Source organism: Erythrolamprus reginae, chromosome 7, assembly GCF_031021105.1.
Source record: "Erythrolamprus reginae isolate rEryReg1 chromosome 7, rEryReg1.hap1, whole genome shotgun sequence".
Taxonomy (NCBI): Eukaryota; Metazoa; Chordata; class Lepidosauria; order Squamata; family Dipsadidae; genus Erythrolamprus; species Erythrolamprus reginae.
The window spans coordinates 86,042,619-86,066,708 of record NC_091956.1 but is presented as its reverse complement, the minus strand read 5'-3'; the positions used below and the strand labels follow the sequence as shown (position 1 = coordinate 86,066,708).

At 42.7% G+C, this 24,090-nt stretch overlaps 2 protein-coding genes across 5 annotated transcripts in view; one reads left to right on the top strand and one right to left on the bottom strand.

The window, feature by feature from the left end:
- Window positions 1-24,090, bottom strand: part of MAPK10 (mitogen-activated protein kinase 10) — a 252,552-nt gene that overhangs the window by 29,725 nt on the left and 198,737 nt on the right. The window lies entirely within an intron of this gene.
- The window catches only part of ARHGAP24 (Rho GTPase activating protein 24), a 220,674-nt gene that overhangs the window by 162,494 nt on the left and 34,090 nt on the right, over window positions 1-24,090 (top strand). For 3 of the 4 annotated variants that reach the window (XM_070758057.1, XM_070758058.1, XM_070758060.1), the window contains one exon: window positions 15,911-16,033. In XM_070758057.1, the coding sequence (XP_070614158.1) occupies window positions 15,911-16,033 (123 nt within the window). Of the gene's footprint in view, window positions 1-15,910; window positions 16,034-21,361; window positions 22,583-24,090 lie in introns of those variants that run through there. The other variant, XM_070758059.1, reaches the window with a different exon arrangement.

The window sequence follows — 24,090 nt, the reverse complement described above, 5'->3', positions numbered from 1 at the left end:
GGGAAACTCTTAGCAAGATCTCATGTGAGAACATCAAAGTGTTGCAGTTTTGGTGGTCCCTTGATGCCCTCTAGGGGTCTTATGGATATACTGATATCTACAGACGTTGGATTTCTGATCCTCTTCTCTTTGAATGACCGATTAATCTTGTATTAGTTGCTAAAACGACTGTGAATATCTTGGAGCTGAAGGCTAAGAATTGACACTTGGACAAACAATAGAAGACTGACAGCAGAAAAAGACCTCCTGGTCCATCTAGTCTGCCCTTGTACTCCTTCCTGTATTTTATCTTAGGGTGGATCTATGTTTATCCCAGGCATGTTTCAATTCAGTGACTGTGAATTAAGTACAAAAAATTATAAAACTATAAAATTAAGTATATACAAACAATTAAGTATATATCCAACACACGTGGGCATCGTTATCTCCACAATGCTGATACATTTATACACAATAAGTATAACAATACACTATTTTTATAAATCAAGATATCCACATTTTATGTAGATTTGAGCCCCTCTTATTTTCCCTTTGAAGATACATTATTTTGGGGGTTCTATGTAAAATTATCAAATAATTTTTCCAGTGAGTACCAGGGATGGATATCCTGAAACCGAGAGGGGGAATGTATAAACTTTGAGGTATATTTATTCCATTTTATAAGTAACTCGAGATGGCAAACACATTATTATTTATTATTTATTAATCAGATTTGTATGCCGCCCCTCTCCGCAGACTCGGGGCGGCTAACAACAATAAAAAGACAATGTAAACAAATCTAATATTAAAAATAATCTTAAAAAACCCAATTTAAAGAACCAATCATACATACAAACATACCATGTATAAATTCTATAAGCCTAGGGGGAAGGGAAATTTCAATAGTTGCAAGTAAAGGTAAATATACCAGGGTACTTACGGGACCGTCTTCTGCCTAATGTATGCCAGTGGCTGGTCAGGTCCCACAGAGTTGGTCTTCTCTAGATCCCATCGGCCATGCAATGCCCGTTGGCAGGGTCTAGGGGAAGAGCCTTCTCTGTGGTGGCTCCGGCCGTTTGGAATCAACTCCCTCCAGAGATTTGTAACCACCCCCCCCCACCCTCTTGGCCTTCTGCAAGGCTTTAAAAACTCACCTTTGCTGGCAGGCCTGGGGCTGTTGAGTTTGACACCCCTAATTTATAACATGCTCTGATTTTTAAGATACTGTTGGAAACACTATTTTATAGAGTAGCAGTGAGTTTTTAATAATTATCAGGTTTAGATAAACAATGTTCTCAACGTTTCAACCTTGTCCACAGGCAGCAAAAGCATTTGTACACTAGATGGAAATTAAAACACAGCTACAAACCAGATACAGTATTTTGATCATCATGTGTTTGAATTCTGCCTTTCTTGTTTATCTGTCCAAATTATTTCATTACAGAATCTGTTTCTTTAGGAATCTGGTAGGTTCTTCCTCCCTTTGCTTGTTCAAAAGCTTTAGTGCTTGACGTAGCATTTGGGGGTGAAAGTAGATTAAAAATTCCAACCCAGGAGTTCCAGCAATCCTTAAAAATCAATGTAACTGTTATGTATGGAATAGTTGTCTTAAACCCAGCTAAAGTGAAACTAACCTTTATGATCCTAACTGTTAACTTCAACTGTTTTGGAGGCAAACTTATAACATTCATATTTGGGCAGATTTTTTTCAATATTACAATTGGTTGAGACCCTGTGGACCCAGAGTATAAATTACAGGGATTTGCCTATTGTTCCTGAGCTTAGTAATAATAATGACAATGACAATAACAGAGTTGGAAGGGACCTTGGAGGTCTTCTAGTCCAACCCCCTGCTTGGGCAGGAAACCCTACACTAGCTCAGACAGATGGTTATCCAACATCCACTTAAAAACTTCCATTGTTGGGGCATTCACAACTTAACTGTTCTGACTGCCAGGAAATTTCTCCTTAGTTCCAAGTTGCTTCTCTCCTGGGTTAGTTTCCACCCGTTGCTTCTCATTCTACCCTCAGCTGCTTTGGAGAATAGGTTGACTCCTTCTTCTTTGTGGCAACTCCTGAGATATTGGAAGGCTGCTATCATGTCTCCTCTGGTCCTTCTTTTCATTCAACTAACCATGCCCAGTTCCTGCAACTGTTCTTTATATGTTTTAGCCTCCAGTCCCCTAATCATCTTTGTCGCTCTTCTCTGCACTCTTTCTAGAGTCTCAATATCCTTTCTGCATTGTGGCGACCAAAACTGAATGCCGAATTCCAAGTGTGGCCTTACCAAGGCCTTGTAAAGTGGTATTAACACTTCATGTGATCTTGATTCTCTCCCTCTGTCGATGCAGCCTGGAACTGGGTTGGCTTTTTTGGCAGCTGCTGCACACGGCTGGCTCCTATTTCAATGGTTGTTTACTAAGACTCCAAGGTCCCTCTCACTGTTACTACTGTTGTGCAATGTACCACATATACTGTACCTGTGCATTTGAGTCAACAAATGCTGTTGTATCTATGCTTGTCTGTTTTTGCCTATTGCAGCCCACTACACAATAGTAACAAAAACCAGCTTCCAAGCACAGAGGTTTTGAAGCACCTGCCTTAATTTTTATGCTATTCAATCCGGCCATTGAAACCATCAACCTGAATATAATTTTCACATTTGCAGAGAAAGCTGGTCTCCCCCCCCCCCCCGCCCCCCATTCTTAATAATTGATATGTGTTGGAAGTAGATTTCACTCCCTCCATTAAAGAATTAGGTATTAAGCTGTCAATCTTGTCCCCTCCCCCCAAGAAAATAATAATTGCACTAATTCCCTACTTATCATGTGGAGATAACAACTAAAACAGGAGGCTAAAGCAAGTAGCAATAATTAATAGAGGCTGATATTTTGCTAGCAGCAATTGGAGGTTTGCTAAAGGGAAGGAAATAACTCTGTCATTATCCTGTCACTTGAATTTGCCTTTTGTAGACATCTATCACTAGTAGATGGTTATTCCAAATTGCCCTCGCATCCTCACTTCATCTTTTCCACACCAGTGGGGGGACCCGTGTCTCGACTTGCAAGACGTATCAAAAAATTCAGATATATCCCACTTCCAAGTTTCACAGTAATGAACCCCTGATATTTTAATGAGGATTTGTTGATAGTTGAGATTATTAACAGACACTTAACTGCTTTCCTTGTTAGATGTGGCATTCATTCTTGGTCACCCTGGAGGCAAAACCCACTTCTTTTCCAAAATCAGATTGAGTTTGCTAGTGACGCTAATGAGGCGTCTGCAGTTCTTTTTTTATATATATATATCAGGCCATTGGAAGTGAGAAGTCTGCCCTGCTCTACTTGGCAAAGGTCACTTCCTTAATTTTTTTTTTTTTAAAGCATAATGAAAAGAGTTTGTCCTTGTTTTTAGCCCTTCTTTTCCTCCCGCCTGAAATGCAATACAAATAGGCACTGAAAAGATGACGTTTTCTGTTAATCCGTTGAATATTAGATATTGTGCCTGAACACAAGGCAAAATGTGTTTCCTATGATTTTTTTAAAATTATTATTATTATTATTATTATTATGTCAATACAACTCAGCAAACAAGATCACTATGCTGCATTTTGTATTTCATCCCCAGTCGGGCGCTTCCCAAGCACCTAGGACTGCGTGATGTAGCAGTGAATTATGTGTGGCGATCCCAGTAAAGCGGCCTTTTGCAATTGACAGGTGGAGATTTTGTCAATTCCGATGGTTTACAAATGTCCGCTGACATCCTTTGGCACTGCGTCCAGTGTGCCAAGTACCACTGGGACCACTTTCACAGGCTTATGCCAGAGTCGTTGCAGCTCGATTTTTAGATCTTCGTATTTGACTAATTTCTCTAGCTGCTTCTCCTCAATTCTGCTGTCTCCTGGGATTGCGATGTCGATGATCCATACTTTCTTTTTCTCCACAATCAGGATGTCTAGTGTGTTATGCTTCAGAATTCGGTCAGTCGAAAGTCCCACAGTAGTTTTGCTTGCTCATTTTCAACCACTTTTTCGGGCTTATGATCCCACCAGTTCTTTGCCACTGGTAAATGGCAGTTCCGGCACAAGTTCCAGTGGATCATCTGTGCCACAGCATCATGTCTATGCTTGTAGTCAGTCTGTGTGATCTTTTTGCAGCAGCTGAGTATGTGATCGATTGTTTCATCTGTTTCTTTACAGAGTCTGCACTTTGGATCGTCTGTTGATTTTTCAATTCTGGCTTTGACAGCATTTGTTCTAATGGCCTGTTCTTGTGCCGCCAGTATTAGTCCTTCTGTCTCCTTTTTGAGTGTTCCACTTGTAAGCCATGACTAGGTCTTTTCTTTATCCACTTTGCCTTCAATCTTCTCCAAGAACTGGCCATGCAATGCTATGTTCCGCCAACTGTTCATACAACATTGAGTTACAGTTTTTCTGTACTGGTCCTTAGTTTGCTTCACCTTGAGAAGCTTCCTATTGTTGACCTCCATCAACGCTGACTCTTTGCTCTCCTTCACATAGTCAGCTAATGCAGGCTTCTCTGTTTCTATTATTATCATCATAATCATCATCATCATCATCCCTTAAATAAGCTAAGGGAGTGGCCAGTTAGCCCCAAGCCCACTCCTGGGGAGACCTCCTCTTGAGGAACCATTCTTGCCTTTTGGAAGCTCTGCCTGGCTGTCCATTCGCTTTACTCCAGAGTCCTGTTGTTTCCAGGGAAGAAAGTTCCTCCCTTGCATTCCCATAGGAGAGGCAAGAAATAGCCTCATAAATCAATCAATGAATAAACCCGAGGTAAGTGAACTAGCCAGACCCAATAGCAACGCTACACAGGACTCTCTTGACTGGCAATGTCAGACCATAGTATGTCCTTCCTTGGGGTCTTAAATAAAATATGACCCCCTTGATGGTGTGCAGTCTTAAGTGCTTCTTTTGTATCAGGATTGCATTGATTTTATTCTGAGATAATGACCCTTTTCCTCTGTCGGTGCTTTTGCCCTGAACCAGAAATCTCTCATGTTTTATTTACGCCCCTCGACGAGTCCGTCTTCCTTTATTCCCCACAAACTGTGATGTAATCGGATGCCACCTAGGGACTCAACTGAAATTACTTTTCCCCTTCCCCCCTTCCTCCTCTCCTCCATGAATAGAATAGAATAGAATAGAATAGAATTCTTTATTGGCCAAGTGTGATTGGACACACAAGGGATTTGTCTTTGGTGCAGATGCTCTCAGCGTACATAAAAGAAACAGAGACATTGGTCAATAATCATGTGCTACAACACTTAATGATTGTCATAGGGGTCAAATAAGCAATGAAGAAACAATCAATACTGTATTAATAAAAATCTTAGGATACAAGCAACAAGTTACAGTCATACAGTCCTACGTGGGAGGAAAAGGATGAGTCTTTGGAGAGGGGCGGCATACAAATCTAATAAATTGAATTAAATTGAATTGAATGATAGGAATGATGAGAAAAAACTAGTAGACAGTAAAAAGTCTGACAGTGTTGAGGGAATTATTTGTTTAGTAGAGTGATGGCGTTCAGGGAAAAACTGTTCTTGTGTCTAGTTGTCTTGGTGTGCAGGGCTCTGTAGCGACATTTTGAGGGTAGGAGTTGAAACCATTTTTGTCCAGGATGTGAGGGGTCAGTAAATATTTTCACCGCCCTCTTTTTGACTCGTGCAGTCTACAGCTCCTCAATGGAAGGCAGGTTGGCACTAACCTCAGGTTTTTCTCTCCCTGTGCAATTAACGTCACTGCCTTCATCCTCGTAATCACATGTACATTCTAAAAGGTCTGGTTGATGCATCCGGTACATTATTGTGGTATTTTAATAGGTGGCAAAGCAAATAACATATTGAATCAGATGATAGCTCTCCGGGTACCATCTCATTGTGTTGGCTTTCACTGAGAATTTAGACATAGTTCCGTTCAATGGCTCTTCTAATCACTCGGGCTCTTTGAAGCCCATTTTGTAAATAATGCATATCCCATTGTGACAGCACCAGAAATGCAATCAAGAACTCGGTTCTGCACTATTGACTCTAAACCCCCCCCCCATCTGCTTTAATTACATTTCTGTTGTGTACCAGAAAACGGACAAAGAAAGAGAGAGGTGGCTATAAATGGACCTTTCCCTCTAAGGCTGCTTTTTCCAACCTGAACAGTTGTTGAGATTATATGCCCAAAGACCCCTTGGACAAGGAATGGCCTGGAGACAACAGAGAGACATGTAACCCCAACATTTGGAGGGCAATGGATTGGGAAAAGGTTGTGTCAGAGCATAGATAAATTCCAAATTGGAAGGTTTTGGTCTCTGAATGGTTTGAATAAGGGAAGGTCAGAGCAAAAATGACCGATATCTTTGACTTTCCCTACAACAATTAATAAGTTAACAACAATTTTGTTGTCCAGAATACGGTTGGTGAGCAATAGCCATCAGGGTTCCAAACAGCATCTGAAATTAAACCAGAATCTCAGGCATAGACTTCCTCAAACGTCCAATTTATTAGCAGAGCCATGTTGGAACATCTGGGAGAAACCCAAATCGGAAGTCCCGTGGATTTCTCTACCCAGTTTAAAGTTCATTCCCTTATTCCCCACCCACAAGTCCATCACGTTGACCAGTCTCCTTCATGCCAATGTGTCCGTTACTCCCATCAATTTCCGGGCAAGTGTTGAACAAAGGATGGCCTTGAGAATCTAGAAGACCATTTGTCTCAAGTGGTGTAGGGTTTTCTGCCTAAGCAGGGGGTTGGACTAGAAGACCTCCAAGGTCCCTTGCAACTCTGTTATTCTATTCTATTCTATTCTATTCTATTCTATTCTATGGGGTGGACATAAAAATGGAAACACTTGACTTTTTGGCATCATAATGTTTGAACATGTTCAAATCAATCAAAACTTGACATATTTTAATGGGTTTTTTGGTAATTCTGTTATTTGATATGTTTTTTTAAACTACCTTTTTTTTTTACAGAAATTTAAGGAAATGGGTTATAACTTTCTAGAAATGGCAGACCTCTGAGACTTTCAAAGAGGCCAAATTGTTGGTGCTCGAATGGCAGGCACTAGTCTAACAGAAAGTGCTCGAGTGTTTGGCGTTTAAAGAGGTCATGTCTCAAAAGTCATGACTGCTTTTGGGAAGAGAAGGGAAAATCTCCTCAGCCAAGCACAGGTCTGGTCAAAAGTCAAAGTGGTCTGAGAGAGACCATCGGACTCTAAAGCGAATTGTCAGAGCGGATCGCAAGACTGCAGCTCCTAAAATCACTGCAGAGCTCAATAGACACGTACAGAACCCACAAAACCTGTTCGAAGGGAGCTTCACAAATCTGGATTCCACGGAAGAGCTGCAAGGTGTTTCCATTCTTTTGTCCACCCTCTGTATTTCTATTCTATTCCATTCCATTCCACTCCACTCTATATTTCCCAGACTTTTCAAGTCAGCATGGCTGGCTGGAGAATTCTGGGAGTTGAAGTCCACAAGTCTTAAAGTTGCCAAGTCTGAAAGCCCCTGGTCTAGTGGTTAAGGCACCCGGCTAGAAACAGAAGACTAGAAGCTCTAGATCTGCCTTAGCCAAGAAAGCCGCCTGGGTGACCTCAGACTAGTGACTCTCTTTCAGTCCAACACACTTGACAAGGTGGCCGTGTAGAAAATAGGAGGAGAGTGTGCTTGATGTGCTCACCACCTTGAGTTATTTGTCAAAACAATAAAGGCAGGATACAAATTAATTTTAAAAAAGGGTAGAAGGACAGGTAAAACAGTCATGAATTCCACCCTCTTGTCACTGGACTTCAACCATTCTGCCCCCTTCTTTGTATGGCTTTTATTAAGGTTCAAGTAGCGGGTCTAGATTCCTTTCTTAGCAACTCGGCCTGAATTTATGACAAGAAGATTTGACTGCATGGATATTTAGATAAGGAATTTGAACCCAATAAAGCAGGTCTAATAACATTTGTTTTTATGCCTGTTGCATTTTCTAAAAGGTGGGGAGGGTCCATCAATCCAGAATGAGTCTCCTGAGGAAATGTTCAAGGAAAACAGGGTTTCTGTATTGATTTAGAAAATTCTATTAGGAAAAAGAAACCTAAAAGAGTGATAAAATAAAGTACCAAAACAAATTCAGTTTTGCAAAAACAAAATGAATATACCAACAAATATATAACCAATACTGAGCTTATTTTCCCAGAGAAAATATATTTATGCATCAATACTGACTTGATGGCATACAATCAATCATCAATCAATTACTTTTATTTGGCAATAGAACAAAAGAAAAACCTGCCACAAAGGAGCCTCTAAAATCATATGAATAATTGAGAATCATTAAAATAATGTAAAATGATAACTTATTTCCTGTTCCTCCAACTTTTAATTATTCTGTACAATCATACGTAGCATCTTTATTCCCATAATTATCTTGGCTCTCCCTAATTTTTAGAGTCTAGTGTCAGACTCTGGAGGCAAATTTGTTGGAAGGGATTGTCATAAAAAATACTTTGAGTAAATAAAGTTTGAGTATACAGGTGGAAATTGAAAAAATATTATTATTATTATTATTATTATTAATAATAATAATAATAATAATTCATTAGATTGGTATTAGAACATTGTGCAAAAGTTCATTTATTTTAGTCATGCAACTTAAAAGGTGAAATGTAATATACAAGAGAGACTCATTACATGCAAGGCAAGATAGTTCAAGCCATGATTTGTCATAATTGTAGTGAATATGGGGTACAGCTCATGAAAACCCCAAATCCACCCTCTCAGAAAATTAGAATATTACACGCAGTCAATAATACAAGCATTGTACATAGGACAATATCGGACCTCTGAAAAGTATAAGCATGCATATGGACTCAATTTATTGATTGATTGATTGATTGATTGATTGATTGATTGATTGATTGATTGGATTTGCATGCCACCCCTCTCCAGAGACTCAGGCCGGCTAACAGCAATAATAAAACAGCATATAATAATAACCCAATACTAAAAACAGTTAAAAACCCATTATTATAAAAACCAAACATACATACAGACATACCATGCATAAAATTGTAAGGGCCAAGGGGGAAAGAGTATCTCAATTCCCCCATGCCTGGCAGAAGAGGTGGGTTTTAAGCAGCTTACGAAAGGCAAGGAGGGTGGGGGCAATTCTAATCTCTGGGGGGAGTTGGTTCCAGAGGGCCGGGGCCGCCACAGAGAAGGCTCTTCCCCTGGGTCCCGCCAAGCGACATTGTTTAGTTGACGGGACCCGGAGAAGACCCACTCTGTGGGACCTAACTGGTCGCTGGGATTCGTGCAGCAGAAGGCGATCCCGGAGACAATCTGGTCCGGTGCCATGAAGGGCTTTATAGGTCATAACCTTTATAGGTCAAAACTTGGTTTGAGCCCCTTTTGCAGCAATTCCTGCCTCAATGCAGCGTCTCATGGAAGCTCTCAGCCTGTGGCACTGCTGAGGTGTGATGGAAGACCCGGAGGCTTTGCACATTGCAATAGTTCAACTGGGAAGTGACCAAAGCATGAGTGACCGTAGAGTAGGCAAGAGTCAAGAATAGGTGCAGTTAATGCACAAAATGAACCTGTGTGCAATGCCTCTCTAGTCACAGCTCCTCGAGAGCCGTTCGCCCTGTGTCCCAGGTTGAAATCAGAACCTTCTGTTGGTGGTTAGGGAATTGAAACAGCCAGTAGGGTTGCGGCTGCCACGTCCCGGCGGATTCCATCCCTCTGGCCAGGACAAGAGGATAGTGGCGGTGGCGGCGCTTTCCCTTTGAGAAGCAGTAGCAGTGCTGGGAATGTCACATCCACTCCCTGACCACCACCCCGCCCCCGAACAAGGATCCGAATGGCGGCCGTAAGGGGCGGAAGGGGTGAGTTTCGGGCATTATTCGCTTTTCCATTGATTCCTATGGGAAACATTGTTTCAACTTACGCACTTTTCACCTTACGAACCTCATCACGGAACCAAGTAAGTTCGTAAGACGAGGTGTCACTGTAATCTGTTTCCTAAGTGTTCCCTTTATTTTTTTGAGCAGTGTATGTCCTCATCCTTCCTTCCTTGTTATGACAAATTTCTTGAGCGATAAGGGCGACATAATATTGGGAAATGAGACAAGTTGTCACCGGTTTCCTGAAAAGTCATTTTTTTCCTTTCGCGGTTATGTTTTATTCTTACACACACACACCCACTGCTAGCCAGACATTTAAACCTTTTTATACTTCCATCCGAACGGGGTCAGCTGGGTGGACAATAGCTGCACCCAGGAGGAGATGAAGGGGTTGGAGGAAGCCTGATCAAGTGGCTCTCGAACTGCCACCCTCTGTTTACCAAAGCACCCGAGTGCATCTGAGTTTGCAGGAGAGGAGAAGAAGCTACAATGGATTACTTATAAACCCTGGGTGGGAAGGGGGGGGAAGGCTGGGGCTTTTCTAAGCAGTGGAGGACACCGAGTGGAAAATCATAGGGCTGGAGGGGACCTTGAGGTCTTCTAGTTAAAAGCCTTTGCTTAGGCAGGAAACCCTATACCACAAATGGATATCCAACATCTTCTTAAAAACCTCCAGTGATGGTAAGGAATTTTTTACAATGAAAAGGAGGACAAAAAATTTAAGTAAAAAGCACAACGTGATTCCAGAGGGTCGGGGCTGCCACAGAGAAGGCTCTTCCCCTGGATCCCACCAGACGGCATTCTTTTGTCAATGGGACCCGGAGAAGGCCAACTCTGTGGGACCTAACCGGTCGCTGGGATTCGTGCGGCAGAAGGCGGTCCCGGAGGTATTCTGGGCCGATGCCATGAAGGGCTTTATAGGTCATAACCAACAATTTGAATTTGTGACCGGAAACTGATCGGCAACCAATGCAGACTGCGGAGTGTTGGTGTAACATGGGCATATCTAGGGAGGCCCACAATTGCATTCTGCACGATCTGAAGTTTCCGAACACTTTTCAAAGGTAGCCCCATGTAGAGAGCATTACAGTAGTCGAGCCTCGAGGTGATGAGAGCATGAGCGACTGTGAGCAGTGACTCCCGGTCCAGGTAGGGCCGGAACTAGTGCACCAGGGGAACCTGGGCAAACGCCCCCCTCGCCACAGCTGAAAGGTGTTTCTCTAATGTGAGCTCTCTTCTGAGAGCTATTAAGAAAGTTGGGGGCTGCTTTCCAAGACCACGTTTCTCCATTTTTCTCATCTAGGGAAATAGAATATTCTGCCTTTTTAACATTTCCTTCAAAGTTCCATTCTTCTAGGAGAGGCTGGGTGCTAACTTCCTACAACTCCCTGGAACTGTTTCTCACTGTAGTTGTGAACTGGCTGAGCCTTTAGTGGTCAAACAAAATTGGGGCCTATCGAAAGGGAGCTCTTAATACTCGGGGAAATTGCCTCTTTCCCCTGTGCTTGAGAATATGTGGCAGCAGCTGCCTTTCAGACTCCTGCTGTGGAGCCGTAAGAACGACCGCAGAGGATATAGCGATGCCGTTGGTAAGTCACCTGTCAGTCAGGACTTAGCCGTGAAGGTTTTCTGGGGAGGGTTCGGCTCCTGCAGTGATTCTCAGCTGCCTTGAGCTGCATCTTCAAATCCTCGGTATCTGATTTTGGGGTTGTAAGAGATCCATAAGAATATTCTATTTCCTAGAATAAAGCTGCTGGTGACTTTCTTTTTCCTTTCATTCCATTATGTCCGATTCTCCAAGGTGGCCTGGAAAAAATATCCCTACAAATTTCCTCACAAGGTTTTTCAGAAATGGTTTTGCCATTGCCTCCTTTCTAGGGCTGAGAGAGAGTGACTGGCTCAAGGTCTGGTTTTGTATCTGAGGCAGAACTAGAATTCACATTCTCTAGTTTGGCATCTTTATCACTTCACCAAACTGGCTCTCACGCTGCTTATTTATTTAATTTATTTATTTTATTTGTTTGCTTTGTCCAATGCACAATAATGCACAATGAGGGTTATAGAGGATATAATCAGGTAGAATGTATGAAAGGGGGAATAGAGGAGAAAATAAAGGAGTGAAATATAACTATGAGAGAATAGCAGGAAAAGGTATAGAGATATAGTAGAGAAGATATAGGGGATATAGGAGAGACTATAGGACAGGGGACGGTAGGCACTCTGGTGCACTTATGCACGCCCCTTACTGACCTCTCAGGAACTTCGTGATGTCAACCGTGGATAGTCTAAAGGTAAAGTATTGGGGGTTAGGGGATGATATGACAGAGTCCGGTAGTGAATTCCACACTACTCGATTACTAAAGTTGTATTTTTCACAGTCAAGTTTGGAGCTGTTAATATTAAGCTTGTATCTGTTGTGGGCTCTTGTGTTGCTGTGGTTGAAGCTGAAGTAGTCTTTGACAGGCAGGAGGTTGCAGCATATGATCTTGTGGGCAATACTTAAATCATGTTTGAGGTGTCGTAGTTCTAAGCTTTCTAAGAAAGTTCTAAGCTTCTTAATGTCAGGCCATAAATGTAGGCCCTTCCTCGCTAATATTATTAATAACTATTGATACTGGCCTTTCTATGACTTGTGGACTTCAACACCCAGCTCAGGAATTCTATAAAATTTGGGGAAAAGGAATCCTCAATCTGAGTATTGTATTGGCAGTTCTGTGCTAGTAAAAACTTCAGAAGAGAAGGATTTAGGGGTAGTGATTTCTTACAGTCTCAAAATGGGTGAGCAGTGTGGTCGGGCGGTAGGAAAAGCAAGTAGGATGCTTGGCTGCATAGCTAGAAGTATAACAAGCAGGAAGAGGGAGACTGTGATCCCCTTATACAGTATAGAGCGCTGGTGAGACCCCATTTGGAATAATACTGTGTCCAGTTCTGGAGACCTCACCTACAAAAAGATATTGACAAAATTGAATGGGTCCAAAGACAAGCTACAAGAATGGTGGAAGGTCTTAAGCATAAAACGTATCAGGAAAGACTTAACGAACTCAATCTGTATAGTCTGGAGGACAGAAGGAAAAGGGGGGACGTGATTGAAACATTTAAATATGTTAAAGGGTTAAATAAGGTCCAGGAGGGAAGTGTTTTTAATAGGAAAGTGAACACAAGAACAAGGGGACACAATCTGAAGTTAGTTGGGGGAATGAACAAAGGCAACATGAGAAAATATTATTTTACTGAAAGAGTAGTAGATCCTTGGAACAAACTTCCAGCAGACATGGTTGGTCAATCCACAGTGACTGAATTGAAACCTGCCTGGGATGAACATATATCCATCCTAAGATAAAATACAGGAAATAGTGTAAGGGCAGACTAGATGGACCGTGAGGTCTTTTTCTGCCGTGAGTCTTCTATATTTCCATGTTTCTAAATGGGGGCACAGGTGACCTGTTTATTTGTCCATGACTTTCTTCCCAAATGGGGCTGAGATAATTTTCTCCTTCCTCGTTGTTCAGCTAAGCAGGGAAAACGTTCTCATTTTGCTAAACACTCACCGGCTTTTAAATATACAAGGGAAGCTTTTACCTCTTGGCTGCTGCCAATTTTGAGATTTCAATTAAAATTATTTCATTTGACAGAGGAAGGAAATGGTGTTTGATGCTTTTTGTGTTAATTGCTTTGAAGCCCATGTGAAAGACACAGAAATGAAATGAAATAAACATGCTTGAAGCAGGCCCTCCTATGTGCTGAACTGTACTTGATTGGTAATGTAGCTTGCACAATACAGAAATCCTCACCATCGTTCTGAAGCAGAAGCTATACAATCTACTAAAATCATAATTGTTTCTTGGATGAGTTTTAAGAGAGAAATCTATATATGGTGCTTTATTTATTTATTTATTTATTTATTTATTTATTTATTTATTTTGTCCAATACACAATGAGGGTTTTAGTGGGTATATATCTATATACACATAGTAAAATACATGATGAAGGTTATAGAGGAGATACTCATAGTAAAATATATCTAAGAAATAATAGAAAAGAAGATATAGGAATAGAACATATCAATGAAAGAATAGAAGAAGAGATATAGGAATAGAAGAAAGGAATAGGAGATATAGGAGAGCAGTAGGAGAGGGGACGGAAGGTACTCTAGTGCACTTGTACTCGCCCCTTACTGACCTCTTAGGAATCTGGATAGGTCAACCGTAGATAATCTAAGGATAAAGTGTTGGGGGTCTGGGGATGACACTATGGAGTCCGGTAATGAGTTCCACGCTTCAACAGCTCGGTTACTGAAGTCATATTTTTTAGTCAAGTTTGGAGTGGTTAATATTAACTTTAAATCTGTTGTGTGCTCTTGTGTTGTTGTGGTTGAAGCTGAAGTAGTCTTGGACAGGCAGGACGTTGCAGCATATGATCTTGTGGGCAATACTTAGATCTTGTTTAAGGCGTCTTAGTTCTAAACTTTCTAGGCCCAGGATTGAAAGTCTAGTCTCATATCCCACCTGTTCCCATCAGATCTTAGCAAATGGGAATGATCTCAGGGCTGGAAACAGAACTTCTACCATGTTACTTATGGGAAAGAGAGAGGGGAGGAAGAAGGGAGAGGATGAGAGAAAATTACTGAATGGAGGAGGAAGAAGGAGTCTTTGGCAGGAAATACTAACTTACTAGCCCTACTTTCTGTCTTCGGAAAGTACCGCATTTTTCGGAGTGTCAGGTGCACTGGATTTTAAGTCGCTCCTTAGTTTTTGGGGGAGGAAAATAGGGGGGGGGATCTGCTAACCAGATTATTCTGCTTGTATTCATCTGGTTAGCGTCCTTAGCCAGCACATGATTGTATCCCCTGGTCAGGGCTTTTAAAAAACTTTATTCGGAGAGAGTAACAGTGAAAGAGCTTGCAAGCCACTGAGAGCTGGGGACATAGATATAATTTTACATTGTTATCCATTTATCCATTATGTATGTAACATTGGAAGGTTTATATGTGTTAAATTTGTTAAATGTGTATGTGAGAAGGTGGAGAAAAATAAAAAAGGATTTGGGGAAAAAAAAGAAATGTTGAGTTACGACCACAATGCAGTGTAGAGTTGAGGTCATTGCCTTCTCTAGGCTCCAGAGAATCTTCCGGAGTTTCTGAGAGGCTCATTCTTTCCCCCCTTGAAGCGTCCACATTGGGCCCTGCACAGTAATGGGCAGCCAAAATTTTTACTGGCTTATTTTGTGGGTGTGGCTTAATGGTCATGTTGCTGGGTAGGAGTGGCTTGCCAGCCATGTGAACAGGTGAGAGTGGCTTGAACGATCATCATTGTTTAAGTGAACTGTTAAGTCCTTGACTTACAATCTTACCAGTGTCGATTGCTGGTGTGACAATTTGCTTTCCGTTTCCCGCGCTCCCCTTCCTGGGTTGCCCACCACCACCTCAGGCTGGGTATATAGCCAAACGGGGGCTGCCAGCGCCACTTCCATCCAGGCCTTCTGCTTGCACCCCAGGCGGGAGGTGGCCGCGGGAGGCTGGAGGGGAGCCGGGCAGGAGAGAGGGAAGCTCGTCCGAGGCCAGGAAGGAGGAAAGAGGAAAAAAGCAAGGAGCGCAGATGCAGCAGCAGCAGCAGGGGAAAAAAGGAGAGACGAGATGAGACCAGGAATCCAGGAAGTGACAGCCGCCAATCAGCTAGACCTGCGCACGGATCTTCATTTCCGCCGGTGGAACTGCGTTCCACCCCGTCCTGCCTGCTGCCCACCCCTGGCCCTGAACTTACCTCACATCCAAGATAGGCCACACGAAGACTCCTGGGAGGGTCAGGGCAGGCCAGGAGGGAGCAGCCAGGGGGTGGGATTTGGAGCTTTTCCAAACATTAGCTGCAGGTCTTGCAATCCAACCCTGTCCCTTTTCGGTAATGAACTATCCATGTTCCTATAACTGCTCGACTGTGATTCTGCTGCTGGGTTTTCCAACAGTGACTTAAATATTAATTTTGGGGTCAAAATAAAACGTTTTTTTCCTTAACAGCCTTGTTCTTTTCTTCGCAGGAGGAGACAGAGAGCGAATGACATCAAATCATGAGACCTACCTCCTTATGGCCAGCACTCAGAATGACATGGAGGATTGGGTGAGGTCCATCCGCAGGGTCATTTGGGCGCCATTTGGAGGAGGTGAGGAATAATTATTGATTCTGCCTGTAGTTAAACCACTTATTGGAAAATGCTGGTAATGAAAATGAAAGATAAAAGAAAACACACTGCTCAAAAAAATAAAGGGAACACTAAAACAACAGAATATAACTCCAAGGAAATCAAACTTCTGTGAAATCAAACTGTCCACTTAGGAAGCAACACTGATTGACAATCCATTTCACAGGCTGTTGTGCACATTCCACTTTCTACAGAACAAAGGATTCAGTGAGAATATTTCATTCACTCTGATCTCGGGTGGGTTCTTCGAGGGCTCCCTTTGTTTCTTTGAGCAGTGTAGATACGGAGCTCAGGGTTGGACTGTGGGGCTCTTGCTATCTTCTCTGAGCTTGACTGGTTTTTTGGGTTTTTTAAACAGATGTTTCATTACCAAACTATAATGTGCATGGCATTGCCTAATTTTGTCTATCCAAAACAAAGGGGTGGGGGGAGGAATCCAGATCAGTTTTGGTTTTAATATCTGTTTATCCCTTTAGGAGATTAATTAATGTCATGCGCATCCGTTGCAACTTGTTCTTTTCCTATCAATTTTATCAAGCATTTCTAATCCATTCTGTCCCAAAACTTGTCTGGCCCTAAGGATTTCTCCACTTTCTTTATCCTCTGACTCTCGTGTCCACCTTCAAGATCTCCTGATCATAAAACCAACAAAAGCAATTTCCATTATCCCATTAAAAGCAGCTTCTGAATAATTCAGAAGTATAATTCCTAACTGTGAATCCCCCTAATTAATTATTAACTTTCCAAAACACTTTTGCTGCATGGTGCAAAAAAGATCAAATATATTTAAAAACTTTTAAAACCAAATTTTCACCATTGTCTTTGAAGAAGATGGAAACTCACAAGTCTTCCCCCTTTTGACTGAGCTCTGGTGCGGCAGTGGATAGAATGCTACGTTGCAGGCAAATTCTGCCCACGGTCTGGAGTTTGATCCCAATGGACTCAGCTTTCCAACTTTCTGAAGTCAGTAAAATGAGGGCCCAGATTGTTGGGGGCAATATGCTGACCTTGCAAACCACTCAGAGAGTACTCTCAAGCACTCTATCAAGTGGTATGTAAGTCTAAGTGCTACTGGTACTACTTTTTCAGTCCAATATGCAAAAACGAATTGGAAAAATAATCTCCCAAAATTGCCTAAAATAATTTAATCTTACTTATCGTGGTCGATCTTAGTATTCATAAAGAGTATCCTGCACGTGTGAACAATGTAGTCCTGACTTTCAGGCCACTCATCACCAACCATTAAAAAAAAAATCCCCATTATTGTTGTGGTTGGCTCAGCAAGTGTAGCAAGACTATTCAGCTGGGGGTTGTTGTTGTTGTTTTGCTTCTTCTAATAGTTGTCTCTGTTTAGTGTTGAAGGGCATTTTTTATGCTCTTTATGTGCTAGCTGTACAAGGGATTAGAAATGCCATAGAAAGAGTAATCTTATTTCTACTTTCGAAATGCTTGAATCCAAGATTATCCCATTAAGATCTTTGGTATTAGATTAGGAAATTCCCGTAACATGTAAATTAAAAGATAAAGACTTCCTCTTTTGATTTGCACTCAATTCTAAGCGACAGCATTGACATTTCCATATAGCTCTGTTCTAATATGATAGAAATCATTGGCCATTCACTTCTTTCAGGATGCCTGTATTCAATATCCTAGTCTACAGTATATATAAGCCATAGCTTCCTGAAAGTGCCTGATTGAAGCAATTAACCAGATCTGACTCGGGCTTAGATTGGTTTTCTTTTCTCCAAACTCTGCTACGGTCAGCGAGTTGCTACCCCCCAGCTGAGCTTTGTGTTAATTGTATTAGCTGGTATTAAGTGGAGATTTGCAAATTTTGGAGCAGGTGCTTTGCTTTGATCTGAGTGAAAGGACATAGCAGGTCTGGCAAATGCTGGAGCAAATAACCTGCTTTACATCACTTTGTGCCAATGCGAAGGGCTTTTGTGCCTTCAGGGGAGCCGTTCTTTGGAAGTGAAATGATAAACGAAGCAAATCAGCTGCATCTTGGCATTTCGCGAAGGGAGAGCGTTTGCTTCTGGGAAGAGAAGGACGTAGGCTAGCCTGGTCAAGGGTGATTCATTGGAGGTCTATCGCTGCATCCCTAGAATTGCTTTCCATAGGATGCACAAGGCTAGTTACACAAGGCAGAGATGGATGTCAAAAGTACAGTGGTCCCTCTACTTACAAACTTAATTCGTTCCTTGACCAAGTTCTTAAGTAGAAACCATTGTAAGAAGAAGCCGTTTTTCCCATAGGAATCAATGTAAAAGCAAATAATAGTAATAATTAATAATAATTATAATAATAATAATAATTTATTAGATTTGTATGGGCCCCTCTGCGAAGATTGGAGAAACCACAGGGTTTCCTCCCAGGAGATTCCTAGAGAGGCCCCACGGAGGTTTCTGCCCGCCTTTTCCAGCCCTGTTTCCTCCCAGGAGATTCCTAGAGAGGCCCCGTGGAGGCTTCTTCCTGCCTTTTCCAGCCCTGTTTCCTCCCAGGAGATTCCTAGAGAGGCTGCATGGAGACTTCTTCCTGCCTTTTCCAGCCCTGTTTCCTCCGAGGAGATTCATAGAGAGGCCCCATGGAGGCTTCTCCCCATCTTTTCCGGCCCTGTTTCCTCCCAGGAGATTCCTAGAGAGGCCCCATGGAGGCTTCTCCCTGCCTTTTCCAGCCCTGTTTCCTCCCAGGAGATTCCTAGAGAGGCCCCATGGAGGCTTCTTCCTGCCTTTTCCAGCCCTGTTTCCTCTGAGGAGATTCCTAGAGAGGCCCCACGGAGGCTTCTCCCTGCCTTTTCCGTCCCTGTTTCCTCTCAGGAGATTCCTAGAAAGGCCCCACGGAGGCTTCTCCCTGCCTTTTCCAGTTACATTTTCGGAGGCTTGGGTTTGTAAGTGGAAAATGGTTCTTGAGAAGAAGCAAAAAAAATCTTAAACACCTGGTTCTTATCTAGAAAAGTTCGTAAGTAGAGGCTTTCGTAGGTAGAGGTGCCACTGTATTCCTTGACTGCTTATTCCCTTACACTGGATGGTTGATCTTAAAAGACAGATCCTATCTATCACTTTGATATCTTCACTGCCAATGCTAAGGCTACTTTAGCTACATTACTTTGGTCTTATTTACTGTATATTTACTCCCTTTTCTTTTCATTGCACTCTTTGATTTATAAATCAATCTGATTTTGTAGATTCTCTGAATTTTAGGCTGCCGGGGTAGTGTATGTGTCATCAGGTTATCGATATTTCTGCTTCCAGTTTTAAAACCACGGTCATTTTCTTTCAGTCCTGTTGTCCCTAATATGTTGGTTGAATAAATAAGCGGAGTCCTTTTTGTTAGCAACATAAAATGTGAGTTTGTGGAAGTCCCCTGTTCCTGAATCTTTGGTATTAAAGATAAAGATCTCCGAGACCGCCTTCTGCCGCACGAATCCCAGCGACCGATTAAGTCCCACAGAGTGGGCCTTCTCCGGGTCCCATCAACTAAACAATGTCGGTTGGCGGGACCCAGGGGACGAGCCTTCTCTGTGGTGGCCCCGACTCTCTGGAACCAGCTCCCCCCAGAGATTAGAACTGCCCCTACCATCCTCGCCTTTCGCAAACTCCTTAAAACCCACCTTTGTCGTCAGGCATGGGGGAACTGAGATATCTCCCCCGGGCCTATTCAATTTATGTATGGTATGCTTGTGTGTATGTCTGTTTAATAATGGGTTTTTTAAAATATTTTATATTGTAAATTATTAGATTTATTATAAACTGTTTTTATTGTGTTGTGAGCCGCCCCGAGTCTATGGAAAGGGGCGGCATACAAATCTAATAAATAATAATAATAATAATAATAATAATAATAATAATAATTGATGGGGGGGGAAACATAAGTCTTACACACTATATCCAGGACCATGTAGCTGCACATAACCCAGTCTTCTCTTTTGCTCTGTGGCTGCAGGATATTTTGTGGAGATTGTGCGTTGTTTTGCAAGGTTGCAGATTGGGCGTCTGATATTGCTAAGACAGATACTCCAAATAAAAGGTGGAGGCAAAGATCCTTATTAGCCACAGGCCCTGGAAGGCTGCCACCAGTCAGAGAAGGCTGGGCTAGATGGCAAAATACTCTGCCTAGACAAAAGGCAGCTCCCAATGTTATTTTAAAGGCTCTTTTGTTTTCCTGATTGTCCCACTTTTAAATTCCCATGTATATAAAAGCCTGGCCTGCAACATTTCACCTGCTAAGCAGAACTAAGTCATCTGCAGGTTTCCCTTCGGTTGCTTGCCAGGTTTCCCTTCCTATCATGTTTGAAATTCTACATAGGGATTAAAAAAGGAAAAAAATAAATTTATCAACCTTGTCCTGGATCACTAGATATGACTAGCTGGAGAGCAGTGATGGGTTTCAAATTATGCAGGCCTGTGGTTTTTGGTTTTTTTTAAATCTGGCTTGAAATGAAAAGAAGCAGAAAGGAAGGAAGGAAGGAAGGAAGGAAAAAGAAAGAAGGAAGGAAGGAAGGAAGGAAGAAAAAAGGAAAGAAGAAAGGAAGGAAGGAAGAGAAAGAAAGAGAAAGAAAGAAAGAAAGAAAGAAACCTGGAAGAAAAAAATTATTCTTTGCATATGCATTTCAAGAGTTGCATCCATCATCCCATCTCAATGGAGTGAAAATCATGTTTTTGTGAACTGTTGGACAAAAACAAAAAAAAAAAGGATCTGTGCCCTTTGGTAAAACCCCTAATATTTGGGCCCGTGACCCCCTTTTGTTTCTAACCCATCCAGACCCAGGCAGGGAAATGTGCCGCTCAGACATTATACTTTTCCGCCCACACCGAAAGAAACCCAGAGGGGACCTTGATTGGGGGTGACCTTCTCACAGCCCCAGTGCCAAGGCAATTGCTCAGAGAGCAGGAGCTCTGCAAATTATTAACTGGTTTATTAAACCGTGATGTTAACTTTGCACCAACGAGAGGGGAAGAAAACCTCTGGAAAATAATGTTGTTTATGGAGGGTGAGGACAAAGAAGATACCAATAAAAAACAAAGGCCCTTAGCAGCTTTGGCAAGAATTCCAGTTTGCTCCCTGAGTGTTTCTCCCCGAATTAAATTCTTTCCTAATTAGATTTAGAAGCTGATATTTTTGTCAGCTGCTATTGACAGGAGTAAAAACAAGCTTTGACTACACAGCATGAAAGTCAACATAGGGTGGGACTCAAGGGGACCCCCTCCCCCCGAAGGAGGAAAGATTAATGGGACAGGCAGAGGGGGGGTGGGAGGGGGGGTCACCTCTGCCAGAAGCAAAGGGGCTCTTATAACCGCACACCCACACACACCCACAAACACACGTGACATTTCTCTGAAGTCAAGTCAAAGTCAACCTTTTAGAAAAATCAACACTGCCGAGGCTGCACTGCTTGATATTGTGTTGCCTGCACCTGCCACACTCTTGCGGCAGCCGAGCACAAACAGCGGTTGGAAACACAGCAGCAGCCGACGACAGCAGCCAACGCGGCAGCCGCAGCCTCTGAATCCCTTCCATTGAGACTGGTCGGACGGGAACAAGGTTGGCCGTGACCTCCCTTGGAGGAGGCGTGGGTGCTTCCGCCAATCCACCGAAGGACTCGGAGGTGTCTGTGCTGGTCCTTCCTAGGCTGATGGGTCTTTTGCCACAAGAGCCGGGAGAGGAGGAGGAGGAGGAGAAGAAGGAGAAGGCAAGAAATCCTACTATGGGAAGGGAGAGCGTTTCCCTGCATCGTAATTAAGGTGGGAGGGGGAGGGAGAGGAAGCATTGCTTTGAAGAGCATCACTAATGGACAAGTGGAGCCTTTGGGGAGACGCGGTGGTGGGTTTTGTCCCCTCTTGACCGAGATAAAAGAGAGAAACCCATCTCAGGAGCTTCCGACAGCGATTCTTTGCGAAGGGTCCTTTTTGGGCCATTGTTCTCCTTTACGCATCACTATTTGCTGACCTTTCGCATTGGAGTTTCTGCCACCTCCCCCCCCCCTTTTTCCCAGTTGCTCCACCCTGAACAGTTCCAGCTGAGAAGAGAGAGAACGTTTTCCCCCAAAACCACGCCACAAAGCACCCAGGTGGCACCTTCCGTGAACAATGAGGGTTTGAGATTCCTTTTGGCCAGGTGGTAGGACATTGGGACCGTTCCACGGGGAATAAGACCAGAAGCGAAAGGAGCGAGGAAGAGCGAAGCGTAAACCCTCTGAAAACCCCTAGGGACAAGCCCCCTTTTTTCTCTCGAGAGGGTCCCATCCGAGGTGGCGAACATCGACATTCTGAGATGGTCAGGAGTGAGTGGAAATGAGAAGACAAAACAGTGGCAGATATTTCTGATTGATTGCACCATGACATCACAAATTCGTCTTTCCCACCTGCTTTGGGGTGGCAACTCTCTTTGAGGCCCGCATGATGCCTGAAGACCGGAATACGGGGGGCCGTGCCTCAGGGACCCTGCCATCGTCCCCTTTCGTCCCCAAAACTACTTACAGGAGGATTAAGCGGTGCTTCAGCTTCCGAAAAGGTAGGTACATATATTCCTTTTCTGTTCTCCCCCTTTCCATGAAGGGCTCGGGAATGTTAGAGAGAAGATATGCCCTTTCAATACCAACATTCAGAAACAGAGGAGGCGAAGCGATAAAAAGATTGGCCAGATTTTAAGTTTATTTCAGCTGACGGTGGAAGTTTTATCCTGTCGACAGGATGACCACTGGTTTGGCTCCAGACCCACGAGGGGAAACCAACAGCCTGCAAAAAGGTTTAGCAGGGTTTTTAAGTGCACGGGAGCTATAAAAATCAGCCAGGCACCAAGGCCCCCTGCTTCCAGGGAAGAAATGTTCAGCGGTCAAGCTTTAAAAAGCAGGGGCATTTGTGTCTGAAAAAAGCTTGGTGAGCTGTGGAGGTTTGCAGCCCAGTTCGGTTCTTTCCGTTCACTTTTTTTTTTCCTGTTGCGAGTTTGCTTGCATGCTTCCTGGAGCTCAATTCTTTTTTTCTTTTTTGCATTCCCTGCTGCTTCAATATATATATATATATTATAATAATAATAATAATCCAAACCCCTTTTCATTCTGATTATCCCACTCCCTTGGCTTAATTATGACACTTCTAATCAATGCATGGGATTTTCCCTGGGCATGTGGGCGCACGCATGTTTGTCTAATGCAGCCGCTGGTGGTGGAAGTACAAAACGTGTTATTGAGGGGAAGGGCAGGCACGGTGCTGGCTTTGAAAAACGTTAGAAAAAATCCCCCCACCGTTTGCTCAGTCGGCTAACGCAGTGGCACTCAGAAACAGGGCATAGAGAGGCAGCACATGCGATTCTGCTCATTCCCTTCAGATCCAGCATTTTTCAGTCTGTTTAGTTTTAATTACCTGTGTGACAGTTAATGACTTCTCCTCTCTGGAGGCAAAATGTTCTTTGGCACAAAGTCTTGAAATACAGGTATTAATATAAAAAATGGGCAGTGTGCTTTTGGGGAGAGGTAAGAGGAGACATTAAATATCTTTATTGCACAGATTTGAGATAAGATTTCAGGTCCTGCCTTGGTCAAGAAAAACTCCATGGTCCCTTTAGTGTTAGTTCCTCTGCTAACGTCATTCGGTTTATTTCCATTTTGGGGAAACTTGGGAAGAAATGGAATAAATGATGGACAGGAAAAGATTTTCAAAGTTTCACTCTATGCATAATGACCAAGGAGATAAGCGATTGTATCATGTGTGTCAGTCATTTCCTAGATGTATTTCACATGCTGAGTAAAGCATGAACATGCATGGATTGGCTATAATGCAAGGGTTGAGACTACATACAATTGCAATAAACTCTTTAAAGAAGCCTTTGTTGTTACTTTAAAAAAGTAGAGGCCTTTCTTTGGTCACTTTCCAGAAATTTAATAAATGATCTCAATATTCCTGACATCCTTTTATACATTTCTATTTTTAAAAAATCTAGGGAAAATTCAGTGAGATTTCAAGGGATACATGAATGTATATGGGAAGTCTTTAACAGACCATTTGCTTTTGGAGGGAATTTAA